This window comes from Aspergillus wentii (genome assembly GCF_001890725.1).
Source record: "Aspergillus wentii DTO 134E9 unplaced genomic scaffold ASPWEscaffold_7, whole genome shotgun sequence".
Taxonomy (NCBI): domain Eukaryota; kingdom Fungi; phylum Ascomycota; class Eurotiomycetes; order Eurotiales; family Aspergillaceae; genus Aspergillus; species Aspergillus wentii.
The window spans coordinates 1,536,468-1,550,119 of NW_024467838.1; the positions used below are offsets into that span (position 1 = coordinate 1,536,468).

A 13,652-nucleotide genomic window follows, 5' to 3' on the forward strand; every position below is an offset into this window, starting at 1 on the left:
TATACTGCTACTGCACTCCATATAGGTGAGCCTTTCGAAATACGTAGGATTTACCCCATTGGTTATATTACATGGAGACCTTCGCGATTTTTTTAGAATTCAAGAATCTTATATAAATCTCTATATAGCCCCTTCTTCTGTTGCGTCTAGTACATACGACCACAGGGTGTGGAGAACAGGGCTTCCCGTCCGCTCAGCCGTACTTAAGCCACACGCCGGCAGGTTAGTAGTTGGGTGGGTGACCACCAGCGAATCCCTGCTGTTGTATGTTTTTTTGCTGCTTATATGTTTGTGTTCTATGTTTTTATTTTCATTGCATACAGACCAGCAGATAATGTTAAACGTGTCGTAGAATAGCGGGAAATGTAATATGCATCCAAGCAATACCATGTAAAACCGAGGGTGTTGGACGCAATTGTGTGGGTCTTGAATGTTCAGTGTTCATTATTCAAATGACCTCAACCAGGAGCGGTCGTTATTCTTACTGCTGTATAGAGACAGATGAGAGATCTATCTTTACAGTAACCTTTACTGAGACTTGAGCCGTCCCAGCATTTTAGTAGGAGTCTTCCAAATACTTACTAACATTTTCTGACTGGTGTCTTGGTTTGCCTGTTTAAGCAGCTTACTTCAGTCAGGGAAGAAAAAAAGACCCATAACATATTAAAAATTGTTGTAATTGTCGCCATCGTAGTAATCATCCCAATCACCATAGTTAGAGTTGCATACCCAACCCGCGATCCCCACCCCTAACCCGCACAACCTGACACATGGGGCACATGGAATCTTCACGGAAGATTGTGGAATTGTTTCTCTCCTGGGTTTGTTTCCTCCCATTCTTGAATCTCTCATGTGGAAGTTACTGACATGAGGAGCAGAAAGAGACTGCTATCTCGGAATCTGAACCAGGGATGAAACGAGAGATCTCGCACTTATCCCGAGACTATTAAAAGTGTTATTCATAACTGTAAAGAAATCGAAGCTGATTATAGATCCAACGTTCGAGGAACACATATCGTAGCTGACTGAATCAGTATATGATCGAAAAGTCACCCTTTCGTAACAAGTAGTACTGTATTCCTCCCGTGTCGAGGTGGGTCCTTTGGAAGAGGGAAACAACAAGGGCGTTTGCCACCTAAAGAATTCTTCTCCCACTCTTCGGCGAGAGGGCCATGCAGCTATTTCTTGCTCTCTCGTTGGACACGTGGCCCCCGAACACGCCAGACAATGGACGATAGTTTAACCAATAAATCGTGCAGCATAGCAAGGCTGCATATTCAAAAAAATGATCGCATTAATGACTACCTTAGGGATTTGACTCTACATCACTTGAGGCTAGTTTGATAACGACAAAATTGCAGCAACCTGCGATTGCGAACTGAGCTTGAATATAACAGGAACTGCCCCATCCCGTCTTCAGAACGACGATCTCAGTTGTACGTCAAGGAGAGTTCGTGAAATCAGCCGTTGTCACTCGTGCAATGATGGTACTCTGTGCTTAGATCTTCGGCCAGCGTAGAAGCAACGCAGCAGCAATGACTGGCAACACACTCACCAATTCTCCTAGTCCCGCAAACTGTGGAGGAATTCTCGCATTGACAAAGGCACCCGTAGCGAGAAGGATTGCAAAGGTGTTGTACACGAAGCTCCATGCAAAATTAAACTTGATGCGGTTGACAGATTTCCGACTGGAGTCCATCATGGTGGGGATGCCAGCCAGAGAAGGTCGCATGAGAACCACATCCGCGGCGTATTGCGCGACATCTGTGCCTTCGTTCATGTGAACGCCGATCGTAGCTTGCGCGAGAGCAACGGCATCGTTCGTGCCGTCGCCGCAGAAAACAACAACTGGTTTCTTGCGGTCTGCACCTGTACCAAGGAGCGTCTGGATGTAATCCCTCTTGTCGGTGGGCGAGCTTCGAGAACGAACATTGTCGCCAGGAATGCTAAGCATGGACGCTAAAGTCTGAACAGCTCCGTCATCGTCGCCAGAAACCACGTGTACCGAGATGCCACGCTTCTGCAAGGTCTCAATCGCCCCCGCAGCGTCAGGTCGAAGCTCATCTTCAAGAGCATAGACCGCATGCAACGCATTGTCGATAGTAAAGCAGAAGACAGTGTATCCTTGAGCAAGCATTGGTTGAACAAGTTCATGTTCCGTTAAGTTCTGCCAGCGAGAATTGCCTGCTCGAAGTTTCCGGCCGCCCAGGGTGGTTTCGACACCTTTACCAGTAAGGCTCTTGGGCTCAGGAACAGGCGAGGCCATAACTCCAGTATCCTTGAGGTAAGCAGCCACAGAAACTGAGACTGGGTGTCGACTGTTTTCGATGAGGCCTAGAAGAAGTGGCAGCCTGTCCTCGTCGACGCAGTCCTTCGCGACGACGGATAGCCTTCCCCGAGTCAAGGTCCCAGTCTTATCAAACACGACGTGCGATGTCTTATGAGCCACTTCAATAGCATCTGCAGACTTGAAGATGATACCCCTTTCCGCCGCGACTCCGCTAGCAATCACAATGACCATAGGAACGGCCAGTCCAATAGCGCAGGGGCAAGAGACGATGAGGACAGTGATAGCATATGTGATAGCCTGAATTGTAGCTTCGGACCCATCATCTCCACGAATAGTCAGGCCCACTGCAACCCAGATGACGAACGTGATGATCGTCAATGCCACCACAACCGGGACGAAGTAGGATGCTACCCGGTCTGCTAGATCCTGCAGCTTGGGCTTCGACAGTTTAGCCTCATCGACCATCGCAGCGATAGCGTTAATAGTATTATCGCTAGGCAAACGGTTCAGTTGAACAGTCATAACTCCAGGGCCATTGATAGACCCAGCTATCACTACAGACTTGGGATATTTCTCCACAGGTCTAGATTCACCAGTAAGCATGGATTCGTCAACCTCAGACGACCCATAGATGACAGTGCCGTCGGTCGGGATTCTGATGTCAGGGAGAACTTTGAAGGTGTCACCGTATTGAAGAAGTCGGGCGTCAATTTCCCGTTCCGTTCCGCTCTCTTTGTCGACAAGGATAGCTGTCGATGCCTGGAGTGACCGGATAGAAATGGATTCAACAGCTCTCTGACGAGCAAGACCGGCAATCCATCGACCAACCATGATTAAGGTGACCAAGAGAGTGCTCGTTTCAAAGAATTGACCAGTTGAAAGGGGGTTTTCTGCAATGAGGTACCCGAAGGAGACCACCGAGAATATGTAGGCAGTACTAGTGCTCAAGACGATCAAGAGGTCCATCTCGATAACCCTCGAGAAAATGAGAGCCTTCAGGGCCTTGGGATAAAAAGGTCCTGCTACAACAACTTGAACAAGAGTGGCCAGAGTGAGTGAAGCCGAGGAATATGCCACCTCCCTCTCAGGAAGCGGAGCCAATGCTATGACCAGGGTCGGAATCGTCAAGACAACGGAGAGAAGTGTCATGTATCCGACATGACGAACATGCTTGCTGCCAGCCTCTAGTGAGGGGTCACCGCGCGGAGGAGCAAGTTCAATTGGCGGACCCCAAATCTTCTCGCTGAGATCTCGAGCGCCCACGATCTTTGGATCAAACGCGACTCGCACGATCTGCTTGTCCACAGGCGTCATGTCAATAACCCCGTCCGGCCATTTCTGACTAATGAATTCTGAGGGCACATCGGAGATGATAAAGTCTAGGCTAGATCCCTGGTTCTGGACTCTCTCGCACTTGAACTCAGTCGTTCGCTCCAGATGTTTCATGACTTCCTCTACTGAGCCAAGGCAAAGATCAATGTTGAACTCGGCTCGTGAAAGAACCAAACTGGTTTTCAGGTTTTTGACGGCGGCGACAGTAGCGAGAGTTCGGTTGAGTTTTGTCTCGCATCCGGTACAAGTCATGCCAGAAATACTGAGAACAACATGTTCCTGGCCGGTACCTTGATTCTCTATGTCGGTGATAGCCTGAATCGGAGCTTCCTCAATCTCTAAACTAGGACTGGAGGTAACGGAGCAGCAAGCATCGGGGCGAGAAACTTGAGGGCTGACCGGCTGTCTTTCTGCACAGCAAGAACCCGCTGAATTAGTCTTTGGCGTCTTCACGATATCCTGCGTCGGTAAATTGCAGCAAGAGCCAGAGAAGGCGGTATTGGGCGGCTTTTTCATGATCGTATTCTTAGCTGCTCTGCAACTAGATCCAGCACACTTATTAGTAGGGGGCTCAACAACGGGGTTGACCTTTGAACAGCACGAATCCCCATGATTGCTCTTGTCATCAATGTCTTTGGCACGCTGGTCTCTGAAGCAACAAGATCCGAGACAGCCGGCCTTGGGAGGGGATTCTCTGACATGGGAAGTCTCCGAGCAGCAAAAATCAAGGCTCCCAGTCTGGGCAGCTGGCTGCTTCTCGGGTTTTTCGAAGGAGTAGCAAAACTCGGCGGATGGAGACGTAGCGGCCGGGTCTTCGGAGCGGCAAGAACGGGAGTATTGGGTTTCCTTTGGGCCATCCTCTATAGCCATGTTGTCCATACAGCAAGAATCGGCGTAGTTACTCTTTGGCCGAGGTTCCTTGACAGGTTTGCCCTCAGAACAGCACGGCTTCGAGCACTTACTTTTCACGGGCGGCTCTTTAGTGTGCTTGTCCTTCGAATGAGAAGAGACAACGCGGGAATCCGCGGACGGCTTCTTGGTAGACCTGACAACTCCACCAATGTCCCTTCGCATGCGAAGATGCCTCTGGGTCGCCCCGTCTATGATGACGGAATCATTGCGACTGCAGGAATCCAGTGAATTGCGATTAAGGAAGTCAACAGATGACTTTTTGGAGCACTGCTTCCCGTCTAAGGAACAGCGCTCGCGGATTTCACAGCAGCTTTCCTGGCCAAGGGCGATGAGCGTACGGCAGATACATCCCAGGGCTTGTAGAATAGCGCCATAGCGGTCGAGGACAGAGAGACCATGCTGGCTGCATGCCTTGGGGCCGGCAGCTCCACCGCAAGCTGAGGGGGTTAGCAATCTTTTAGGTGTCATTCTAAAGAGCGGTTACTCACTGGTTGGCTGACCGTCTGGGCGGTGGGCAGCCCCAACACTCACCTCGCATTCCCGCAAAGCTAAGCGGTCGAGGCAAGACGTGTCGCAGCATGGGTTGACTTTGCCACGGCAACAGTCAGGTGCGTTGGTATCATTCTCGGTTTTATTGTCAGTGAACTCACCGGGAGGGCAGCCATCATCTGGCTTCTCCAGAGTGGGCCCTCGTTGACCCGGCGCTGTGGTGTCGAGAGACGCGGGGTCGTCGCTATCGCAGCAAGCATCCTGGCAACTGCTTGTCTCCTCCTTAATTGGAACCGAGTCAAAATCAGGCCCGGGGGCAGGTGCCGATGGGGAACAACAGTCGCATCCCATTGTTGAATTGACTTTTGCTTTCGGTCCAATTTGTATGAGTTGAATGTGCTATTGAATTTGAGTTGCTGGAAATCGGGGCGTTGTGGAGTTCCATGATCCTCCTTGAAGATCCTCCGCTGTTGTGCATAGCTGACTTTATAATTACATAATAATTTATGCGTACATAATCTCCTCTCGGGATCAAGAACGAGGCACTTTCCTTGAGAGAGCTGATTGAGCCCTCGCGGCACATACCGACGATGAGAAAACTCCTAGAACTTTGTTGGTCTGATCTATTTGAGTAGATAAGAGTATGAATCGATTCCATAGGGGATAAATATATATAGGAGAGTAAGTAAGCGATAGTTATAACAGTATTATTAGATAAGACTACTATATAGTTAGAGGGGTGATTCTGCATAGTAAAGCCACGTTCAGAAACGGGCCTAGAGAGGTGGCTTGGGACAGCAACGTGGAGGCATTGATGGTAAGTTCACTGAGGGGTGACAGTGCAAAAGAAAAGGTTACAATAAGTCAGTGTAAGTGGGCCATAGCACTCATAAGCCAGTCAACTGGTGGGATTATCATTAGAAACCATGTTCCAAATCCAATTATGAAGTCATTGCTTTGCGTTGGGAAACTTCAGTTCTTGGCTTACATAACCACTTGAAGTCGCATTATTTAAATCTACGGGAGTACCATAAATTTGGAACCAGGTTTCAAAAATGATTCATTTGGTGCTACAGTGAGTTAAAGGCTTATAATTAATTCCAGTTCTGATCACTAACTTACCTTAGCTACTAGGCAAATTATTCATCCTACAATTCAATTCTTCATGTGATTAAACTGGTTAGTTATTCCACAACATACTGAAACTGCATATCACTAAAGCACTTTTTAAATACAGGTAATAATTGTTGGAAAGCCATAGTTAAGCACCGAAGAATTCAGTTGAGGGATGAATCATAGCGAGAATCTGTAATTCCATGTTTTTGCTCTGTTCAATGGCTTTTAAGCCACCTTCATCCCGGGCTTAGGTAGCATCAAATGAATCATTTTTGAAACCTGAAATCGTCATACCAAGGTGATGAAAGGACAAGACCATTCCACTTGGTGGAAACGTTAGCAATTTTTCCACGCTCGCCAGGTAGACACACCACCACTTCATGAGATCTCGACGCCAAAGATAGCCTGCTCTATAGCAATGCTTGCTTTGCTATTACAGCCCGCCAGTGTGTCTCTGGAGTGGGATGTCCGAAATTCTCATACCAGGAACCGGTCTCATCCTTCGGCCATATTTGGTAGCGAAACTCCTCGGCGCCAGGTATAGTCGGATGTACCATTTCAATCCTTGCGACTTTGGGCCCGAGTTTTCCCTTCAGGATTGGCTCCTCGATGGTTTGGTAGTTTGATCCGCCGTATGGATTGTATTGGTCCGGGGGTGGTGGTGATAGCACAGTGACTATCCCCTCGTCTTGGGCAATGTGATAGGCATACATAGCTGATGCGCCTTTCATATACCTACTCCACCATTTGCTTGTTTTCCCTTTCCTTGTTTTCCGAGACCATAAACACTGCGGGTGGTCATGGATCATCAAAGGCCCCATGGCTGTTGTTAATGTCTGCATGCCATGTCTATCCGCCCAAGCCTGTACCAGTTTACGGGGCACCCCACTCCACATAACCTGACCTCCATGTTGCCATTCGGCGCCATGAAACCGGTTGCAGATTGGGGTTGCTTCCTCGAGGGTAAGGAACCTATGTAACTCATCGACGTTCTCCGACGAGCACATACGGATATAACTCGTTATAGTCAAGGCCACAAATTTGGAGAAATATCATGGATTGCCCATAACTAGGGTAGAACGTGGATCGAAAAACTTTTGACTAGAGAAATCCATCACACTGCTTTAAGTAGTGTGGAATAAGTACATCATTAGTACATCATGATATCAGCTTTACGTGAGCTCTTAACCCTAGGGAAATAAGACACTGACACTTTGATCGGGGAGCTAATGCATAGATGGCTAGACTAGACTCTTCCCACCAATCAACTCTATTGTTTAAGGATCTATGAGGTCGAACTTAGCCTGTTATAAAACTAGCTTCCGGATTTAGAAAGAGTTAGCGAGTGAAAGATCCAAGAACCAGTTTTGTAATTAAGTGTGCTTAGATGAACATCTTGAATCCGCTGAGGCAGTAATTCAATCGACCTATAAAGGAGATTTTATGGAGGTTGTTATTAGTAATTTGATTTTCATACATACAGGCCCATTAACTGCAGGAACATTATATTTAAATAATATTGAGACTAAAAAGATACGCACCCATCTGGTTGACTGCTCTTAGAGGCGCTTGCATCTAAATATACCATGAGTTCATAACCTGTCTAAGGATAAATAGAATCTTCATATAGTGGGGTTTACAGGCAAGGTAAAGAAAGAATTCTATAATAAAATCCACTATCTAATGCTTGATTACTCTTATCCGGTCTACTCATCCAAATGCACTGACAGAGTAATCAATAGTGTTGAATACAAGTAGAAAGATAACTAGTTAAAGAAACCAAGCTTATAAATCAATTCCTTTGGTAAGGGAAAACATATTATGGTAAACAACGACATGAATAGCTTGCATTCAGGCATTCTGTGTTTTGATGAGACGCCCGGCTTTAAGAGACAATGACTTTTTTGTGGACGACAATTTTTCAAGTAATTAGAAGGACGAAAAGACACGGAATTTTGTGGACTCTCATCAGCACATTCCACGAGGCCATTTGGTAGGAGCTCGATCATTTTCACGCTGGTGGTATTGCCGTAAGTTCTTCAGGGAGTGGAGGGATAATGTTTTCAAGTTGTAGGTTGCATTGTCGAAAATGTCGCTGACAAGCAGCTGACAATAATCTAACTGGATAACTCCTGTTGGAAAATTGTCTGCAACAATTCTGGCACCGTGTTTCTTCCTTCAGGCAGCGAGCTTCACATGCGCGCAATCCGATTATACAGCCTTGTCCTTGTCTTTCCAGGCCCAATCGACACTCTCGGAGTTCTCTTTGATTTTCATAACAATGCATGAGACATGTCAAACCGATAAGACCGGGCTTGATGTCACACTTGGGGAAGCACGCCCCAAGCATCTCAGAGCATTTTCTAGTTGCCTGACAGTTTGATTGCGCGGTTAAGAACAAAAATACCAGTAAAACAATTCTTAGGTCCATAGTGCATGCGATGGATTATCTGCCTTAGCATCCAAGTAATATGAGAGTATAAGAAAAAGAAAAATTTCTGTCTGGCGAAGGAGTAACTCCTGAATTTGACGTTGTCAGTCAGGTTTGGAGGGGATTTTTTTTCCCTGCTGATATTGCCTCGGATCACTTGGTGAAAGAAAATCGGTCTTTCTCAAGCTACAAGCCTGAATAAATATATCTTCGGTATAATAAAAGATTAGTTGAAAGCTAGCGAAGGGTAAAGTGAAATCTTTATGATTATTCCCTGGCTCGATTTCGTCAATGAGTAGATGCTGAGGTCACCGCCAAGGAAATAGAAAAACAAAAGTCTAGGAAATCGCGAAGCTGGATTTGTCTGAAATCTACAAAACCATAGGTATAGACAATCTAGAGCTTAGCCATCTGAAGTTTATCAATCGAGTTTAAAGTATCACAAGACGTGCAAAATCTAGAAGAATACCTTGGGGCGGGTCCTTTGGTTTGATCACCACCATCATCTATTCTAGACTATTTAGGTTGCATGGTACATCATCCTACAGCACCACAGTTTACAGCACCACATTTAAGTGAAAAATTTTACAGACAGGATTTCACTTGTTCTAATCATTATCCTTACATATTGATCCATCTAAACTTGTGCTGAACATGAGTTCGGTCTTTCATATGATTTAAATACCCAAGCCAGCCGCAAAGTTTAGTTAGAATAGAGTTAATTATCTCTCAATTATTTGGTGCCAAAACTTAATCTATTCCAAAATTGCTCGACTCTTCCTTTTTTTTTTTTTTTTATTTTTTTCCTTTCCGGCTACAGTCCACTACCATGTTGATTATGATTTCTATCAACAGGGCAAAACCATTGTCATTTAGAGTATACAAGCCGATAGGTTGCTTCAAAATATCGGTCCTCGGATAGCAATTTTGAAAATAGTTGACCGCAGACAGCGACTCTAGATGGCTATGACGGTTTTATGGTTTACAAAGTCACCACAAGGTCCTGGTCGATTTAATTGGAAGACGCATTCCATGCTTTTCGGTCTGCACAGATTTGACCAAGTGGCTGTTATCCTCTGGGTCAACTTGCTGTTCGATGTCAGCAGACAGGAGGAGCTGGTTCTCGAAATCTGATGGATCCAAGTCTGTTTCCAGTGTGACAATTAGAAACGCAGGATTAGGTGTATCATCCGACGTACAATTAAATAATACCGGTGCAATATCTCATAATTAGCCTCCATATAGGTGACTTGGTGACTTGGAACGATATGGATATATGAATTCCAAAGATAAGAAGAATGACTCTCTAAGATCTAGCATAGATGCTGTGGGAGAGAACACTCCATGCTGGAAGATCATCTGCTGCACCAGTCCTAGGAGTGAAGCAAGACTCAGTACACATCAGTTGGTTGGTTGGTTGGTTGGTTGGTTTCTCTATCATAGCCTGGCGCAGCGCCGGAACTGTTATTGGGCGCTATGCAGACTTCTTTAGCTAGATACAGGCGGCAAGTCCCTGTGTGTAGGGCCAATAGAAATCACAATTCTGTCTCGCTCCACCTGAGAAAACACAACCCTAGTGGGAACACGCAGTACACATCACAAGCCCACATAACGATCATGATGTGGCTTTGCTGGCAGGAGACCCTGCATCTTTGAACACATCGTATAGTTGGCAGCGGAGAAAGGCATGGGCAACGCATTTCTACATAAGAATGGGTGACGGTCAAGCCTTCGCGCCTAGTCAGTCTGGACATCTAGACATTCTCTTTTGGGTATTCGTTGTAACATGTACTGCCCGTACGTTTCAGTATGTAATGTAATCAGACAGCGGGCTGCGCAGGACACTGAGCTGGGTGGTGGTGGGCAGATGGGATCAATTTCCTGTAATCCTGATTAAGGGATAGTGAAATTAGAAGCATTCAAGAGACAGTTATCACACCCTAGGGTCTCTTATCTAGAAAACCTAACCTATACACCCCATGAGCCTGGACTAAGATATAACAGCTATAGTACTGTAACTGTTTTGATGTGAACTAATAGGGTGCTCCTATAAGCTGAGAGTGTCCAAAGAGTAATGGTGGCTGTTCTAGAAGAAGCAAGCAAGGCTAGAGAAGTACATATACTTCGTCTATTTAAGCAGGTAAGTGCGAGTAAGTATAATGCAATAAAAAAATGTAGTTATAGGATTGTGCATATAACTTAATAACTAATTAATCAGAAAGAACCATCTATAATATGAGTATCTTTATATATCCATCCATGATATATGATGAATCCTTTGAATGGTATATCACCCTGTTTAGTACCTAAGATACCACCTTATAGACAATAACGTTATGGTCGTGCAAATGGTATGTTTGCCAAGATATGGTACCTATATACTATAAGACAGTCTCCAAAGCAACCCTTTTATTTAGCCATAAAAAATGTCAGTTCTCATCACCATCTTCCACGCTGTGTTTCTTAGGCGGCCACTTATACTCAGTGGGCAAAAATATCAGGACACCCCCTCGGCTCACCCAGCGACCTCTTCATATGCGTCACGCCCTGCAGGCGAACATACTCCTGCGTTACATTCTTCGCCGAGTCCAGCGAGGTGACATTGAAATAATTAATGCCAAACCCATTATTGTCAAAGAATCGTGCTGTACCGGCAACGACATAAATCGTAAACGCCTTATCGGCCGGGTAAATATTCTTTGTCTCATGTCGATGACCGACGAGAATATGGCGCACACCGTACTGGCGGATCAGATCAAGATACCGGCCACGAACTCGGTTTGGGAAGCTCCAGTAATTGTCGGGCTCATCCTCGCTGACCTCAAAGGGCAAGTGGTGGTGGGCGACGATGATCTCCGCCTTCTCCTTCGCGGCTTCGGCAAGCTGTTCTTCAAACCAGGACCACTCCTGGGTAGTGTAGGGTTCAAACTCAGTGAGGTTGCTCATCAGTGTGATTGAGTCGAGCATGATGAAGCGGTAGCCGTTGTGGCTGAAGGCACCGTGGTCGCTGACGTTATAGTCGACGGAGAACTGCTTGAGGGTAGCGACGTTGCTGATGTCGTGGTTCCCGGGGAGGAGATGCACTCGCCCATTGAACTCGGGATAGACACTTTGGAAGCTTTGGACTTGTTCAGGGGTGCTGGGGAAATGAGATTAGCGGATGATGCTGTTGACTGCCAGTCTGATGGACGCGACATACCGATCATTCGTTAAATCCCCAACAGCGATACAAAAGTCGAAACCCTCCTTTTTCACCTGCTCAGCAGCCAGGTGCATCCGATAGGTATCATTCTTGTATCCATCCAGGCCGAAACCGAGTTGGATATCGCCCAACTGGCAGAAGCGGAAGGGTTTGAAGTCGGCCCAGACTATTATTCAAACAACAATGTCAGAATCTTTGGAGAACATTATCCCATATTCTAGACAATTTTGTGACAACCTACCAGCTGGAATTCCGAGCACAAGGCCCGCCATAAATGTTTGAAAAGATATCTTCATTTTGATCGAATTTGATAGCCTGGAAAGGGTATCAAATAACTGCACATTGAGTTGGCATGAAGATCCATTCTATCACCTTTTATAATCATTTATAAGTCGTCTTCAATCAGTATTTCCATATATATATGCTTTGACAGCAGCAAGCTTCTGTGAACCACCGCATTGCGCACGTGCTATGTCAACGGCCATTAAAACGCGCTGGAAGGGTCACGTGTACCACATGTCTGCAACATTAATATTACCCGTGCATTAGGTTAAGGGTCGGCAGGCGCGGGATTTAGAAGGTACTTGGCCAAATTATCCTGATTATCCTGATAGTAACTAATCAGGCCAATAGAACATATGCAATGTAAACCTATCCTATCTTAGATACTAATGATCAGAGTCTTAAGGATTCGGTATATAGCTATTTAGTTCAAACCAACAGCAAGTTAGAGCCTATCTTTTTAGAGGATTTTTATTGGTGTTCAGAATGAGCAGCTGCCCTGGTTGTTGATTTAATACTTCAACAAACATTAAAATTTGTATAATATATATACAATGCCACTTTATAAAGAATAATAAAGAATCAAAAAAGGTAAATTTAGACATAGAATTTTAGCCGTAAGACCCAGACCTAAGTTTCTCATCACATCACACATATCACACATCCCCGAACTCTACTCCAGAATAACAGAGCCACCTCGCAAAATATTCACCTCTGTACACCCCCCCTCGAACTTTAAAGATACCTCCGATAGTATAGTCGGGAGAGTGCAACGATCAAGACTAGCATCTGGCGGTAATGGCCATTGGAGCCTCCAACAACTTCAATATCCGGGTTAAAAACCTGGGAGGTATCAAGTATGATTCAACCCAGATGCCCCTGTGTCTTCGATCAAGGGAATTAATGGGGCCCCCCTTCTCAATATGGGCATGGTAGGCTGCTATGAGTAATATAACGCAGAGAAGACCCGCTTGATGCGGTGAAAAGCAACGATACTGCAATAACTTTTGTGAAAGGAGCCCAGCATGGTATCTACGCTTGCACCGATTGAGAGAATCTTACCCCGGTAAATTTGATGGTACCGATAAATTCTATCTCTACTACGTTGAGGATTGGTTGGCCAACGGCGGCTGGTTCTTGTAAGCTCTCTGCAAGAGACCGATTTGGCTTTCTTTTTCCAATTGTATAATACCAGTAGAAGCAGAATAGCTTTAAAAGTAAGTACTTTAGCTTGCTGATATGGCCTGGTTAAGGTAGCTTTAACTCAACGACTTGTGTGACACACAATAGCTGAGTCTCAAATTATGACTTGACTTGTTACGTAGAGTCCAAAAGTATGGTTCAACTCAACTCATGTGACATGCTACTTTTACCTAGTAGTCCTTAGTTTAGACATCTTTAGACAGGTATTCAAGAGATAGAACAATATGATTTATTAAATAGGATAGAACCTACCGCTCTAAGTTCCGGGATTGAGGATGTAATCGAAATTCTTATGTTCGCACCTAGGCTTCTCCTACAGGCGCATCTGCGATATCTTTCAGAAACATGATCTATTTATTTGAACTATACTTGCAGCATCATCAATATTAAAGATT

The 13,652-nt window shown here is 45.4% G+C and overlaps 4 protein-coding genes across 4 annotated transcripts; all 4 read right to left on the reverse strand.

The window, feature by feature from the left end:
- Positions 1-1,498: 1,498 nt before the first annotated feature.
- ASPWEDRAFT_53931 (cation-transporting P-type ATPase PCA1) lies at positions 1,499-5,374 on the reverse strand (the record flags this gene model as incomplete). Its single annotated transcript, XM_040837976.1, has 2 exons — positions 1,499-4,971; positions 5,023-5,374. 2 exons carry the CDS (start codon positions 5,372-5,374, stop codon positions 1,499-1,501), a joined length of 3,825 nt encoding a protein of 1,274 aa, XP_040685956.1.
- An 895-nt stretch (positions 5,375-6,269) lies between these two features.
- Positions 6,270-7,199, reverse strand: ASPWEDRAFT_44372 (uncharacterized protein). The gene has a single exon (XM_040836250.1). It carries the CDS (start codon positions 7,144-7,146, stop codon positions 6,550-6,552), a length of 597 nt encoding a protein of 198 aa, XP_040685957.1. The 5' UTR covers positions 7,147-7,199; the 3' UTR covers positions 6,270-6,549.
- Positions 7,200-7,812: 613 nt separating this feature from the next.
- On the reverse strand, positions 7,813-8,783 carry ASPWEDRAFT_44373 (uncharacterized protein). The gene has a single exon (XM_040836251.1). It carries the CDS (start codon positions 8,568-8,570, stop codon positions 8,151-8,153), a length of 420 nt encoding a protein of 139 aa, XP_040685958.1. The 5' UTR covers positions 8,571-8,783; the 3' UTR covers positions 7,813-8,150.
- A 1,985-nt stretch (positions 8,784-10,768) lies between these two features.
- Positions 10,769-12,068, reverse strand: ASPWEDRAFT_186477 (metallophosphoesterase family protein; the record flags this gene model as incomplete). The annotated part of the gene is made up of 3 exons (XM_040832133.1): positions 10,769-11,709; positions 11,770-11,938; positions 12,014-12,068. 3 exons carry the CDS (start codon positions 12,066-12,068, stop codon positions 11,052-11,054), a joined length of 882 nt encoding a protein of 293 aa, XP_040685959.1. The 3' UTR covers positions 10,769-11,051.
- Positions 12,069-13,652: the final 1,584 nt, after the last annotated feature.

Excerpts from the sequence above, each read along its gene's own strand:
- ASPWEDRAFT_44372 (XM_040836250.1), bottom strand. The coding sequence starts at position 7,146 with ATGTGCTCGTCGGAGAACGTCGATGAGTTACATAGGTTCCTTACCCTC.
- ASPWEDRAFT_44373 (XM_040836251.1), bottom strand. The coding sequence starts at position 8,570 with ATGGACCTAAGAATTGTTTTACTGGTATTTTTGTTCTTAACCGCGCAA.